The sequence below is a fragment of the Siphateles boraxobius genome, unplaced genomic scaffold (assembly GCF_051911475.1).
Source record: "Siphateles boraxobius isolate OS27281-9 unplaced genomic scaffold, OSU_SipBor_1 65, whole genome shotgun sequence".
Lineage (NCBI taxonomy): Eukaryota > Metazoa > Chordata > Actinopteri > Cypriniformes > Leuciscidae > Siphateles > Siphateles boraxobius.
Genome location: NW_027509192.1, coordinates 598451 through 614774, shown reverse-complemented (window position 1 = coordinate 614774; position 16324 = coordinate 598451). Strand labels below are relative to the sequence as shown.

The 16324-nt window shown below is 38.1% G+C and overlaps 1 protein-coding gene across 1 annotated transcript; it reads right to left on the bottom strand.

Annotated features, from left to right (window-relative positions):
- Nucleotides 1-370: 370 nt before the first annotated feature.
- On the bottom strand, nt 371-15482 carry metap2b (methionyl aminopeptidase 2b). The gene is made up of 11 exons (XM_077209996.1): nt 15282-15482; nt 14158-14259; nt 14004-14063; nt 13802-13904; nt 13549-13710; nt 5251-5432; nt 5064-5158; nt 4673-4769; nt 4485-4588; nt 2476-2591; nt 371-1396 (listed from the first exon to the last, which is right to left on the bottom strand). Exons 1-11 carry the CDS (start codon nt 15439-15441, stop codon nt 1144-1146), a joined length of 1434 nt encoding a protein of 477 aa, XP_077066111.1. The 5' UTR covers nt 15442-15482; the 3' UTR covers nt 371-1143.
- Between the last annotated feature and the right edge of the window lie 842 nt (nt 15483-16324).

Sequence of the window (16324 nt, the reverse complement as noted above, 5' to 3'; positions counted from 1 at the left end):
TTAAACAAAACACTAAAAGATGTTCTTTAGATGTGATAATGTGTATAAATGACAACAGTACTTACGTTTACAGCCTAACGGAAAGCGTTTGAGCAGTTGATGGTTACCTCCTGTTTTTCTAAATGAAATCTAATTTTATTAAATTACTGTTTGATGAACTTGTAAATGATTTTGCGAGCCAAATTTTCATAATATTTTCGTATTGTGTCACCCAATCACATTTTATTTAATTTTTTCTAGAAGTGGTGACAAAATACACATTTTCAAGATAGATATATTCATTTATGGTTAAATTCTACATTTCATAATTTGAACATCAGAGTTGGTTACACACAAAGCTGTGAAAGAAAAAGAAAAACCATGAAACAACTTGCAGATCACAATTTCTTATAAATTTTATTTGTACTTCAAAATAAAACACCACATGTGCTTTATTCCGAGAAAGGTGATTTCAAACAGGCTTCACCTGAAATCAAGCATAGCCAAAATAAAGATGTTTACACATCATCACCGCCACTTTTGTTATGATTGCCCGCTTTTAGAGGAAAGCATGTTTCAATGAGTATTTTAGTATCTTAGGGTCTATGTTACATTAAAGTCTGTTCTTGCACTAAGGAATAAAGCCAAATCCCCACCTTTAATAATATCTTGTCCTCTTTTTCAGCCTAAATGAGCAATTGAATCAAACTGAAAAGGGAGAAACAAACAGCACTTGATAATGAAAATAAATCAAAACTAGAACATTTCCTAATCTCTCTTACGCCAAGATTTGTGTACAAAAAAAAGTGTAATATTAAATGCGCAACAGCCTAATCCAGATGATATTAAAAATGTGGTTTTGACTTCACATTTTCCTGGGTTGCTCATTGGTCAAAAGAAACTTACCATATTGTTGTCTGCATTTACAAAATGGTTCTAGAGCACTTTACGGGTGGGCACATCTGTTAGTACACATCTGTGCCAGTGAGTTACACCACGGTTAAACAAGGGGACATCTTTACCTCCAACCATCCGTTATGCAAACAAATATTAGCATGTTAAAAACGAGAAGGCACAGCTTAACTTACTCAGGCCGTTACCCATCAAATACTCAAGTGATAAGAAAGCAGAGGACAGATTTATAAAAACTGGTGACGTGGAGGCCTAGTAATCGTCTCCTCGGCTGACCACCTCCTTGCATGTGGGTCTCAACAGGATGGTGTGTTCAAACTGGGCCGTGTAGCAGCCTTTGGTGTCGCACAGAGGCGGATAGGGGTCGATGATGCCCAGGTCGCAGAGGTTCTTCAGCGCCATTAAATATTTGCTCTCACCAAGGCGGTCCAACCAACGGCGGCAGAAGGCGAGAGTGCCGAAGTTATCGTTGACCACGTTCAACAAGTGCTTGGCTCTGGGCAGTCTGGGAAAGATGAACATGAACATTACATAATTCTGTTCTAAAATCTTGTCAGTTGCCCCTTTAGGGAACTATATGCGAGCTCCCAGTACATTAAAGGGATTATTCTAGGGCTGTAACGATACACCAAAACAACGATTCGGTTAGAATCACGATTTTTGACCCACGATTCGATACAAACCGCAATTCTTTTTTTAGGAGGGGTGTGGGGGTTCACAATATTTGTGTGAAATCATATTTATTTCGTCCATCAAAAGCGTGCTTTCACTTTAATTGAGCGTGAGCAGCGCAGCAAAAATAGACTCGGTGCCGAAACCCCCGCTTCACATCTGCTCACGCGACGTTCCTGCTCGACGCTCACGCCCTGCTCCCGGTGTGAATGCACTTGTTGATTAACATGCACGCCAGAAAAAATACACGCTGCTGATGCTTGCGGTTTGAAATGTAAAATTAAAGAATTTATCCTCAACTAGTTTTGTGGTGCAAGTCTATGCATTTTATAATGTTAACTTCAAATAATATTAATAGTAATTTAAAGATGTGGTAGCATTGGATCTGGACGGGAAAGATAACTCTGGGAGTGTCGCGATTCTGCCTTCTCACACCGCGACAGGTTCGTGGATCTGAGTGTCGCGATTTCGGTTTCATATCGCATATCGTTACAGCTCTAGATTATTCACACAAAAATTCTGTCATCTTGCCCTCAAGCTGTTCTGAACCTGTATTAATTTCTTTCTTCTGCTGAACTCAAAAGTTATTTTGAAGAATGTCGACCAAAACACTAACCAAACAGTCGATAAGCTAACTTCCATAGTATGGAAGAAAAAAAAAAAGTCTATGGAAGTCAATGGGGCTCATCAACTGTTTGATTGCGAACATACTTCAAAATTTCCTTTGGGTTTGGCAGAAGAAATAAACTCATACAGGTTTGGAACTTGAGGGTGAGTAAATTACAGAATTTTTTTTTTTTGGGTGAACTATCCCTTTAAATGTCAAATATCTTCTTATTGGGTATGATTGACAAATTGCTTGTTGCTGGAAACTTATTTAGGACATGGTGCTAAGATTAGCATGTTTCTCACCTTATTGGCACATGACCAACTTCAAAGTTTTTCATGTAATGGGAACACTCCATGTCATCATGCACCATGCCTTTCCCAGTGCTGCCAAAGGTCTCGATGGCATAAACCTCTCCTTCCTGTAAAAGAGGAAATCCGGCAAGACAACACTGTCAAAATGACAGAACTAAACCCTTAACAATGAGATTAACAACACTACATAATCACTTTCAAAATGGAGGAGCAGATTTACACATTCAGAGTAAAATGTCGACTTACAGTGAAAGTTTGTGGATTAGTAAAAATTAATAATTTTAAGTAATTAATAATTTTACTTCAGCGAAAACACATTAAACTGATTAAAAGTGAAAGTTACAACATTTACAATGTTATAAAGATTTCTATTTCAAATAAATGCTGTCATTTTGAACTTTCTGTTCATCAAAGAATCCTGAAAATATTGTATTATGGTTTCACAAAAATATAAAGCAGCAGAAATGTTTTTAACATTGATCATAATTTGTAATGGTTTTTGAGCAGCAAATCAGCATATTAGAATGATTTCTAAAGGATCATGTGACACTGAAGACTGGAATAATGCTGAAAATTCAGCTTTGATCACAGGAATAAATTACATTTTAACATATAGACGAATCTGGCGAAACTACCGGAAGTAAGCGGGCACCATAACTGAGCTGTTGCTGGGTAGCGTTGCGCCATTGCCTCCTATTGTTTTAGTTGTAACTTGCATCCACTGGAATAAACAGCCCGCAATTTTCGACTGTCACTAACGTTACAACTTTTATAATGTCGAGTGGGAAAACATGTTCGGTTTGCCAGGCGAAGGAGAAAATACTCTTGAATACCTTTAAAACAACAGACGCATTGGGGCAGAAACGTTAGTAACATTACTGTTATGTCTGTTGTTAATGTTTGATTTGCTTGACTGTGACAGAATAATTTTTTAAAATAACAAATTAAATTAAATATAATGCAGTTTTTGTTATAATAACAATTATTTAATGACATAAGTAAAAAATATAATAAATATATAATATAGTGCTCAGCAAAATCTCCTCTATAGCTATTTTTTCTATTTAAATTAACATGCTATGGTCATTAAATGGGCTAAATGTAACGTTATGTGACATAATTGTTCTCCTGCTGTTATATTGACCTCTTTCCATGGTTTAAAAACACTAATTGGCCTTTCCAGCTGTACCTTACCCTTGCCTTTTGCAATGTGAAAATGAGATAAATAATGGACACAAATGAAAAACATGAATTCGTTTATTTGATGTCATTCATTAATTTATTTATTGTTGCCAAATGGACAGATCTTTTTATAGTTTCCTCGTTAGCTAACATTAGCCTAGCTAGCTTGCCAAGCTATTTTCATAAATAATCTGTAAGATCGTTTGTACCTTCATCTGTGACTGGAGGCCACTGTCTAACATCATCAACCCAACAAGTCATTCTGCCTGGCTGTAGCTGTCATCGAGGGTGCGTTATCACGGAGGTTTGTTTACATACCGGTAACAGCTCAGTAATGGCGTCGCCATAAGATGGCAGCCTACACAGAACACTCGTCGGATTCGTGTATATTCAAATATAAAGTAGTTATTTTAAATTGTAATGATATTTCACAATATTGCTGTTTTTACTGTTTTTTTTTTTAAATCAAATAAATGCCGCCTTGGTGGCCGTGAGAGACCCGTTTCAAAAACATTAAATGAATCTTACAGACCCCAATTTTTGAGTGCTAGTGTACTTGACTACACCTTTCTTTAAGCCCTGTGGCGTGACTGATAGAGGTTGTGTTGTGTTGATAATTCTGGCACACCCAAACTTAGCCTTAAACCCTCAGAATGAGACTCTCTCAAGACTGTCTGTCCCTTTTCCTAAGATAAAGTCTGTCTCGTGAGAAACAAACACACAGCCTTCTAAATATACATGCAACAACCCAAATATGAAAGGTTAAAGCTATTTTCAAATCTGTAAAACAAAAACGTTAGTAGAAAGTCAGGACACACCTCCATCCTGGTGGCTTCACCTCCTTTCACTATCGGCACCGTCTTGCCTGCATGTATTCGGTACTGTCCAATAGAGTGGCCATTGAGATTTCTGATTGGTTTCACTGGAAAGAAAAATAATGTCACCTGCAACATCATATCTTGTGTTATGTATAAGTCTGTGATGTTAAAAGTAGTACTATGTTTACCTTGATATGTTTTTCCATCAAGATCCACTTCGTAAGACTCCATAACCTCTTGAATTGATTCTCCAATGTCACACAAGCGAACATCAATACCTGCGCACTGAAATAAAATAATAACCTTTACAACAATCACTGAAATGCCAATAAAACTTGCACTACTGTTCAAAAGTTTGGGGTCAGTAAGATTTAGGAGTAATGATGCTGAAAATTCAGCATTGCCATCACAAAAATAACATTTTAAAATGTAATATTACACAATGTTACTGTTTTTACTGTATTTTTGTTGTTTTTACGGTATTAAACTGCATTATAACAAAGAGTAACAATATTGACAAAGAGGAAAATGTGCGGTGTCACAAAAATAACATCACAATGCAAAAAGATGAGACTCTACCTTAATTCCAGTATTTGTGGCATCTTTCACAGCTTCCAGCAGTTTGTCGTACTTTGGGTTGAAGGTGACGGTAAAGGCACAGTCAATGATTCGACCTGGAATGCCATAATAATCAAACATCTCTGAAGATCAGCAAGAAAAGCACCAGGAAGGAATCAAGACAGATAAGGAATGATTAAAGACGTACCATTAATGTGCGTGCCGAAGTCAATCTTGCAGACATCGTCGTACTGGAGAACGGTGGGGTCTCCGGCGTTAGGAGTGTAGTGAGCTGCGCAGTGGTTCAGCGAGCAGCCGGTCGGAAAAGCCAAGCCGGCATTCAGACCATTTTCCTTGATCAACTTCCTAGAACAATCCTCCAGTTTCTCACTGTCAGGGAAAAAACAAGATGTGAATAGTGGATGAGTGTTAATATGGAACTACTGCAATTATGGCAGTAATATTATCGACAGTAAAACCTCAATGCGATTTAATATAGTAAATATACGTTGCGCGTTTCAGAGTGAAGTGCGTTACTGTGTTCTTTTACAACAAATTTGGGTTGCTTTAACATGCATTTTAGGAACGCAACATCTCCCCATACTTGTAATTTATTTATTTGTTTATTTAACAGGGACAATGCAGAATAATATTGATACAATTTCAAGCAGCCAATGCTCTACATACAGGCTTCTAGACAAAAGCTGATTTGGAGCCCCAGTACCAGTGTTAATTTTGTCAGCAAATTTTGATTTAGTTTTAGTCTTAGTCTTTTGACTAAAATGCCATTTAGTTTTAGTCATATTTTAGTCATCTGAATTGTTTTAGTTTTAGTCTAGTTTTAGTCGACGAAATACAATAACATTTTAGTCGACTAAATCTACAGTAGATTTAGTCGACTAAAATATAATGGGTTTAGTTCAATTGTAATGCATTAATTTAGAATTTCTCTAAAATTTCCAAACCCATATACTCCCGGAGAAAACATCTATTAACCTATTAATATGAATGATTTTTAAGTTTGAACATGCAATACAGATACAGATTTAACTGCTGTTACTTAAAAAATATCTTAAAATGAAACAAAACCACTTTTCCTAAAGTACAACACAGTCTTCTTTACAATGAATGTTATATTCATTCCTTATAACTACTTACACATCATTCTTTATTCTTTCAAGCAGACATATTTATTTGTATGAATTAAATATAATTAATCCTTATTAAAGCTATTAACAAACAGTGAATGCTTTTCTCTTTTTCTTTTGTTGCTTGATCAAAATTAAGGACACGGACCGCATTAGGTTTATTGCCACTGTCACTTTAAGACGTCGGATCATGTCCAATGACATGCGGATACAATTGCACTGATGCACATCCGACACACTCACAGTTTAAGACATAACCAGCATAGTTTACATGAATACTCTCCAAAAAGGACATTTAGACATACTGTTGTGTATTTCTCCATTCAGACACGAAAGAGAGCTCAATTCAGTAGCCTACTCGCGCGCTGCAGGTGTATTGTGCATGACTGCACGCTTCGGGTTAGGTGTGCGCGCAAAGAAAACCGCACCGAATAGAGCTCTTTTTTGCATCGTCACTCTTATTCAGAGATCTATATGTCTGCTCTACTCATTCTCCCAGACGTTCACATTTTTTAACGTTTTATGACCGCGGGGTAGATCACGTTACAGTAGCCTACAAATGTGCGCATCTACCACACACGCAGGACATCAGTTCTGACGGATCGCTTCCCAAATCGTCACTATCTAACATTTTCGTCTAGTTTTTATTCGTTGACGAAAATGTCAATAGATTTTCGTCATAGTCTTTGTCATTCAAAACTAGGTTTTATTTAGTTATCGTCTCGTTTTCGTCTGTGAAAAAATGTCGTTGACGAATAATTTTCGTCGTTATTTTCGTCAACGAAATTAACACTGCCCAGTACCTGGTTAGACTTTTTTTTAATGAATTTATTTATATATATATATATATATATATATAAAGGAATAAAAAATATTAAATGAGAAGTGCTTAATAAAAGAAGCTTTAAGTTCTCTGTCAAAATTAAAGCTTGATGGTATAAAGTTTGGAGGAAAAGAAATTAAGACACCAGCAATACAACAATAGTAATACTACACATTTTTAGTAAGTTTTACATTTTTAATTTAGCAATAATAATAATAAAAGTTATGTACAATATTAATAATGTAATATTAATTAATTATATATTATAGCCATATTATTAATCACACAAATTTGGCCAAATTGTGCAGCCCTAAAAAACATTTTTTTTAAATCAAGGCAAGGCAAGGCAAGGCAAGTTTATTTATATAGCACATTTCATACACAATGGTAATTCAAAGTGCTTTACATAGAAGAAATTAAAATAATCAAAAGAAATCAGAATAATTAAAACAGTTTAGAATAAAAGATAAAATACAGAAATCAGAATAATTAAAACATAAAATAAAATACAGTGCAAACAGTCGGACGAACAGTGGCACAGTGCTCATTCAGTAAATGCACAATTAAACAGATGTGTTTTGAGTCTGGATTTGAATGTGACTACTGTAGGAGCACATCTGATCTCTTCTGGAAGCTGATTCCAGCTGCGGCTGGCATAGTAGCTAAAAGCAGACTCGCCATGCTTAGAGTGAACCCTTGGTATTTCTAGCCGATGTGATCCTAATGATCTGAGTGATCTGTTGGGTTTATATTCAGTGAGCATATCTGCAATGTATTGAGGTCCTAGGCCATTGAATGATTTATATACCAGTAATAATACTTTAAAATCAATCCTAAATGTAACTGGCAGCCAGTGTAAAGACCTGAGGACTGGTGTGATGTGTTCATATTTTCTGGTTCTGCTCAGAATCCTAGCAGCAGCGTTCTGTATGAGCTGCAACTGTCTTATGGTCTTTTTGGGAAGGCCAGTGAGAAGTCCATTACAATAATCCACCCTACTGGTGATGAAAGCATGCACAAGTTTTTCTAAGTCTTGACTGGAAACAAAGCATCTAATTCTTGCAATATTTTTCAGGTGATAATATGCTGATTTAGTTATTGCTTTGACATGACTACTGAAACTAAGGTCTGACTCCAGAGACACACCCAGATTCCTGACTTGATTTTTAGTTGTTTGACCCCTAGACTGAAGGTATGTGTTCACCTTGAGAACTTCATCTTTGTTTCCAAACGCAATGACTTCAGTTTTGTCTTTGTTTAACTGAAGAAAGTTTTGGCACATCCAATTGTTTACTTCATCAATGCATTGGCAAAGGGAGTCAATGGGGCTGTAATCGTTAGGCGATAGGGATAAGTAGAGCTGTGTGTCGTCTGCATAGCTATGGTAAGCGATTTGGTTCTTTCTCATTATTTGGCTCATTGGGAGCATGTACAGGTTGAATAGGAGTGGCGCAAGAATTGAGCCTTGAGGGACTCCGCATGTCATGGATGTCCACTCAGACTTATGGTCTCCTATACTCACATAATAACCTCTGCCTCCTAAGTATGACCTGAACCATTTTAGGACTATCCCAGAAAGCCCGACCCAGTTTTCCAGCCTGTCAAGAAGTATTTTGTGATCGACAGTGTCAAATGCAGCACTGAGGTCGAGTAGTACCAGCACTGATAATTTGCCTGTATCAGTATTTAAGCGAATATCATTTATTATCTTTATGAGCGCGGTCTCTGTACTGTGGTGCGGTCGGAAACCAGATTGAAAATGGTCAAAGTATCCATTCGAGCTTAAGAATTTGTTCAGCTGATTGAAGACAACTTTTTCAATGATCTTGCCTATGAAAGGAAGATTTGAGATCGGTCTATAGTTGTTTAATATGGTCTTATCCAGATTGCTCTTTTTCAGGAGGGGCTTGACAACAGCAGTTTTCAGGGAGGTCGGAAAACTCCCAGAGAGAAGTGAGGCATTTACCACTTCTAGGAGATCTGCTTCTAAGCTGTGTAACACATTTTTGAAAAAAGATGTGGGAAGTGCATCAAGGGCGCAGGTTGATGTTTTTAGTTGCTGTACGGTTTCTTCCAAAATTTTGCCATCAATTTCTTCGAAATCAGACATAGTGGCTACTTTCTCGTGCTGTTGTTTGATCTGCCTGACCCCAGCGCAACTCAAGGATGAGCTGATCACCTTTCTGATATTATTGATCTTCTCAGAGAAGAAAGAAGCAAACTCACTGCACTTTCTCACTGAGAGCATTTCACTGGGAATCTGGTTTGGGGGGTTTGTCAGTCTCTCTACAGTAGCAAAAAGAGTGCGCGTGTTGTTTATATTGCTGTTTATAATATTCGAGAAAAAAGTCTGTCTAGCTTTGCTTAGTTCCTTATTGAAAGCATGGATGCTGTCTTTGTAGATGTTATAATGGACTACAAGTTTTGTCTTCCGCCACATGCGCTCTGCTTTTCTGCATTGTCTTTTCATATTTTGCACTGCTGTTGAGTTTCTCCAAGGTGCTTTTTGTCTGCCACTCTTCTTCCTGACTTTCACAGGAGCAATATCATCAATTACACTCTTAACTTTTGAGTTAAAAGAATCAAGGAGAAAATCAACAGAGTCAGCAGATATGCTTGGTGTTAAAGATATAGCCTTCATAAATAGTACACTAGTATTCTCATTTAAGCATCTCTTCTTGACAGACACAGATCTAGCTTCAATGGCAGGAGAGATCAATATATCAAAGAAAATACAAAAATGATCAGACAGTGCTACATCCTTAATAACAATTGATGAAATGTTTAGACCCTTACTGATAAGTAAATCTAGAGTGTGTCCACGATTATGTGTGGCTCCATGTACATGCTGAGTCAGATCAAAAGTTTTTAAAACAGTTTTGATTTCTTTTGCCATATTGTTTTCTGCATTATCTATGTGAATGTTAAAATCTCCAGCAATGGCAAAGCAGTCAAACTCTGAGGAAATAGAACTTAACAGTTCTGTTAAGTTCTCAGCAAAAGCTGGAGAGTATTTTGGAGGCCTGTAAACAATGATAAGTAAAATGCGTGGAGCACCTTTTAACACAATACCCAGATATTCGAAAGACGGGTAATTCCCAAATGATATTTGCTTACATTGATAGACATCTTTATAAAGAGCAGCTAAACCTCCGCCTCTTCTGACAGCTCTGCAGACACTCATAAAAGTAAAGTTAGGAGGGGCTGTTTCATTGAGGACTGTTGCACTGCAACTTTCTTCTAGCCAAGTTTCATTTAGCAACATAAAATCCAGGTTGTATGTGGTTATTAAGTCATTGACTAAAAGTGATTTATTTTTAAGTGAGCGGATGTTTAAAAGTGCTAACTTAACAGTCTTACTTTTTGTCCCCACAGCAATCTTGGTATGTCGTGTAATAGGCACCAGATTAGATGGGTTTGCTGTACGGCTTTTGAAGGCCTTAGACTTTCTATCATGTAATTGAACAGCAATAGAAAAACATACAGGCACACTGGGTTCCCGCTTGTTCTGTAAACATTTGAGAAAGTTATTGTTATCATAGCGGGGACCCGACACATATCACTGAGAGCTGGTATCAGTTGTTTTTGGTTCACCTCGAGCCGCTGGAGGAGGGTGTGGGCCTTGGCGCTGTGGCAGAGGCCGAAGAGCTCTCACAGGGGGAGGGGGAGGGCGAGCTGGGCCCGTAGGCTTTGGTGGTTGTGGGGCCTGGCGTTTTTTGGTTGGTATCTGGGGGCTCGCAGCAAAAGAGTGGGATAGTCTAGTTCCAGCGTGCACCAGTTGTTCCATTTTCTCTGAGAAGCACAGAAGCGGAGATGCTGGAGAGAGTGATAATGTTTCCAGTGAGAGTGATTTTTGCTCTGGTGTTATTGGAGGCTGTAATATGCTGTCCTGGTTTCCCTGGCTGTTTTCCAGAAAGTCGTCCTTGGGTGCTGTATATTGGAGCAGTACTGGTATGTCACAGTCTGTCTGTGGTGAGCTCTGTGGGCAGGGCTCAGCTGAGATTGTGTCCGTGAGCAGAGGTTGTTGTGGCTGAGTGGTGTTATCACTGTCCTTGTGTGATGTGTCAACCGCATGTCCATTCAGGGGCTGAAGTGAAATCCTGTGGTCATTCATACTGTATCCAGGTGTGTGTGTGCCATTCAGGTTGAGTGGATTGGCACACATTGCAGAAGGATGACGGAGGGAGAAGTAGATATTGTCCTTTAGCACTCTTGAACCAAGTTTGTTTGGGTGGTGGCCATCCTGTTGAAACAGTTGCCTCTGACTCCAGAAAAGATTGAAGTTGTCAATAAAGTTCACTCCTTTTATATTGCAGGTTTTTTGCAGCCATGTATTAAGCCCAAGCAACCGTGAAAACCTGTTTGTTCCTCTTGCTGGGAGTGGTCCACTGATGAATGTTTGAACTTTCAGTCTTTTAAGTGTTTCAAAAAGTTCATTGAAATCCTTTTTAAGAAGTTCCGACTGCTCTTTATGAATATCATTCTTCCCCACATGAATGATGAGTCGATTTGCAGTCTTATGTTTCATCAGAATGTTCTGAAGTTCCCTGTTTACATCAGATGTTGTTGCTTGTGGAAGGCAGCACGTTGTTGTATCCCTGCTATTAATGTTTCTGATTATGGAGTCGCCCACTATCAGAGTCCTGGGCTCGGCTGCGCTCTGAGCTGAGTGCCGCTGTCTGCTCGACCTTGAGCCCCAGTTAGCATCAGTGTTAGCTACTGGCTGATTCTGTCTGTGTGTGATCACATTCATCAAATTTGGGGATTCCTCATTCATTAATACTTCAAATCTGTTCTCAAGATGTATAGGCGGTGGTAGGAGACCAGTGTTTGCAGTCCTTGTCAGAGCCGTATCTGGGGTAGAGGATGCTACTGCAGTAATATGTGATGCTCGTGACAATCTGATGTCTCGAGTGCCTTTGGGTCTCGCACCCTGTTTGTGCCATCGATTAGTAAAACGATCGGCTTGTTTCTCTACACTCAGTATGGCCTGTCGAGAAGCACTAGATTCATGGGACTCACCGGCTGTATGCTGAGGACGTCCATGACGAAGCTCTGTTGTGTGTTCCGTCTGGTTTGGTGGTCCCGCAATTAACTTTGTTTCAAGAATTGCAATCCTTTGTAAAAGTCTGTGGCAGTTAGAGCAGCAAGTAGATTCCAGAGGAGGCATTTTCTTATCCTTATGAATGTAGGCAGTTTTGTTTTCTCTTCCCCGGAATGTAAGCTTTCAGTGGGAGGCTGGTTGAATAAAATAATTCTGCTTTTTTTTTGTAGTAATCCAAACGTTTGAGCACTGTGCTGATTTGCTGAAGTTAAAATTAGGTGATAAAAGGAAATAAAATATAGAAATATAAAAGCGATAGAGCAAAGCGCGGAGCAGTAAGCGAGAGCGTCCGAACAGTAGCTGAGCAGGAAGTAGGAAGTGATCAGGAAGAAATCACAAAAAAACCTATATAAATAAATTATATATATATATATATATTAGTGCTGTCAAACGATTAAAATATTTAATCGCGATTAATCGAAATAATGTCATAGTTAACTTGTGATTAATCGCACATTTTTATCTATTCTAAATGTCTCTTGATTTCTTTTTGTTCATTATTTTTTCTCATTTTAATGCTCTTATCAACATGAAAAAAGTGGATTGCTTGCTTTGTGCACATTTTTTTTTATTGAAAACAACATAGGCAATACTGTGTTCAATTTCACAATAACATTCTCACTTGGAGCAAATAATTTCTTTGTAACACAATGTAGCACTGTCCATCAATAAAAGGGTGAAAGAAATACTGACGAGGTACTGATATTGACGAGGGGGCGGAGAATTCGCATCAGCTGTGTGTGTGTGCTTGGCCATCATCAAGTGGTACTTCAGACTGGACGTGCTGCGATGATGATAGCAGTTCATAACGACAAAACACACATATCACTTTGGTCTAGTCAATGGAACCATTTGCCAACTTTTTAAAAGTAAACTTTCCATTCAGAATCTTATTGGCATCCATTTCGGCGTCTCGCGCTCGCCATCCACTCAAAACGTAACGTTAACCTATTTGGCCGGCTCGCAAGCCCAAACAAGTGTGTGTGCGCGTGCCTGTTGTTTTGTTTCCGGTCCAGCTAGATCCACTTGCGCTTTGGTCGACGAAGCAACAAAACGTCCTCGCACGGCGCAAGCCCTTGAAATGAATGGGTTTCATAGCGCAGCGCCGCGCATGCCGCGTCCTGTTGCAAAAGCATGTGAAAAAAAACTACAAAGTTTGCTAGACCAAAAAGACTGTTAATCTCGCGATAAAAAAATTATTCGCGTTAAAATGGTTTTGCGTTAACGCCGTTAATAACGCGTTTAACTGACAGCCCTAATATATATATATATATATATATATATATATATATATATAATGTCTTGTATATATTTATAGACATTTTGCATTTACTAACACAGCCCAACAGATTTTATATCACATTTAATGAGTTTCCACATCATCAGTGCAAAAACAGCCTGTAAAGTAAAGCTCATGATGGATTTGCTCACCAGATCTCGATCATGGTCATGCCCGGCTTGATCCAGCTCATGACGTACTTCCTGACCTGTCGATGGGCCTCGGCAGCCTGTCTGAAGTCATTCCAGATGTCCTCATTAGCCTGATCCAAAAACTTCTTCTCCTCGTTGGTCGTCCTCCAGGCAGCAGACCGTCTGCAAAGGAGATAAACACATCCACTATGATGTTTCTTTAGACTGGTTGACTACAGGTTTTAGAGAGTCAGTAAGCGGCTGTTGTCTGTACCCATCTTGCACAGGTGGATATTCACATTCCTGGCCCTTGGCGTAAACTCCACTGGTATAAAGCTCACAGATGGGAACAGATGGAGGATCTGTTTGAACTTTGGCTGAAAGAGAACAAGGAATATGAACAACATAAACATCCATTCATATGGCGAGTAACAACGGCATTTTGTAAAGTATGAAGTATTTGAATAATCACTCACGGCCTTTCTTTTTCTTCTTCTTCTTTTTCTTCTTTCCAGTTGAATCTCCCTCCTCACCATCTGCCAATATAAAATAAAAAACATGATTCGTGCTCAAAACTGCGCTTGTCGCACATGGATTTGCAATGGTATCTTTAGTTAACTTTAGACAAACCTTCCTCTGGCTCGTCCTCTTTCTCTTGGTCTTCTAAAGTTTGTTGCTCCATTTGTTTGGCCACTTTAGTGATGTCCGACTCTCCTTCACCCTCATGGTTCCCTATGCAGAATAGCAGTGGAGTAAAGTATTTGAGTAAATGTAATTACTTTATTTAAGTATCTTTTTGGCTAATTTGTAGCTTTACTGAGTATTAAAAATAATGGCAAATTGAACTATCTACTTGACTGTATTTTTGATTAAGTATATGTACTGCCCTTACTCCAATACGTCTGTAATAAGTAATGCAGTTTAACTTGTTCTGCAGCAGTTTATTTCCGCAACTGTTAGTTCTGTCATTTGCAATATTGAGACGTTCAGTTTTATTTTGATTTCATAAAAAAAACATGATTGCCCTCCTCCCAAATCAACTGTTTCTTGTTATATTGTTCATAATGAGTACAAAATACTTAAGTACTGTTAAAATCAAATACTCAAGACTTCAACTTAAGTAGTATAGGTAACGGGTCATTTTTACTGTAAGGCATCTGAACTTTTACTCAAGTATGGTTTAAGGACTCTTTACACTTCTGCAGCATAGTCAAGAGAATTCGATGTAGATATTGTAATGCAACATACATTTGCCAGACATAAAGCACATAGTCATATAAAGGTGATGATACACAGGGCAACTTTTTGAGCAATGTTGCTGGGCAATCTTGCCGAGCGATTGTTGTTTGGGCACTTTCCCATTGAAAATGGGCAATATATTTCTATCTGAATAATTTAGATCGGTCATGGGCCCTGTGTCTCATCTGGTTGCCCGTTGACGGCAACATTGCCCAGCAACATTGCTCAAAAAGTTGCCCTGTGTATCATCACCTTTTAACGCACGTGGAGTCTGTGCCCTCTCATAACAACATTACACAACTGCCATGAGTTCACCAGCTAGTTTTACCCTCCAACCAGCCTTTAACTTAACACTAACAGGGCATGAAATAAACATTAAGGTCTGTTAAAACACATTTAGTCCCTAGTAAAAGAATGTCCTCTGAATTAAATATAAAAATAGCAAGCTCTAATGGGTTAATAAGAAAGGGCAGTCACTGACAGGGCCACGCGACACTTTCCTCCGTCTTTATTACCTACGGCTGCCGCTTTTCCCTTCTTCTTCTTCTTTTTCTTCTTCTTCCCGGTCTCATCAACGGGATCCGCGTCTACTTTGGGAAGGTGAGAGTCTCCGTTCGGTAAAATCTGCATTTTTGCAGCTACGGACTGCAGCTCCTGCGCCAGCTCGTCCGCCATGATGTGACCGCGCGGGGGATTGTGGGAGGTGTCTACGTCATGTGGGGGCCGGGTGACTGTAGAGCTGGATGGACTTTTTTACTCGAGAAAAGGTCCAACGCGCTAAACCCATCCTCATCCCGCAAAACTTTATAAGAAGTTCTTTGATCCTCTATTTATATTCATTATTAAATATTTTGACAGCGTATGGCAAACGCGAAAAACAAAAATGAATGTTTTGGAGCACCAGATTTAAAAAGTAAAATGTGTTTTTATTGCTTTTATTTTGTTGGTTTAACATTTTTAACCGTTGGTTTAAATTCTTTAATTAAGTTTTTTAACTCAGCGGTTGGGTTTGTCCATATTTGACCCAAACATGGATTGAAACAACACAGTATTTTTTGAGTGTTGTAATATTTTCTTTGATACAAGAGCTCATACTTCTCACTATCGAATTAAAAGCATAACATAAGATTTAAAACCTCAAAATAAATTTGATCACCTATCGTACTGCCAATAAATGAAGAAGATACATAGCTATAACATGTTATAAATCGTTAGTAAATTGTTTATTTATTTCATAAATAAATAAATACATCATAGTTGGCATGATAATTTATTATTTGTGATATGATGCCACCTTCTGAAATCATTCGACAATTGCAGAACCAAGACAGAGAAACATGATATGATATGAATAATTTAATGTCTTTCCTTTCAAACATTTGGTCAGAATAATATATGACATAATCATAAACCATGGATACATTAGAACTAAAAAATAACGTGTAATAAGATGTTCCAGGAAATTATTGATTATTAAATACACGTTGATTATCAGTATTATTCACTACTTGTAAAAATAACACTGTAACGTTAAAAATATACTAATTAGGGTAAATAA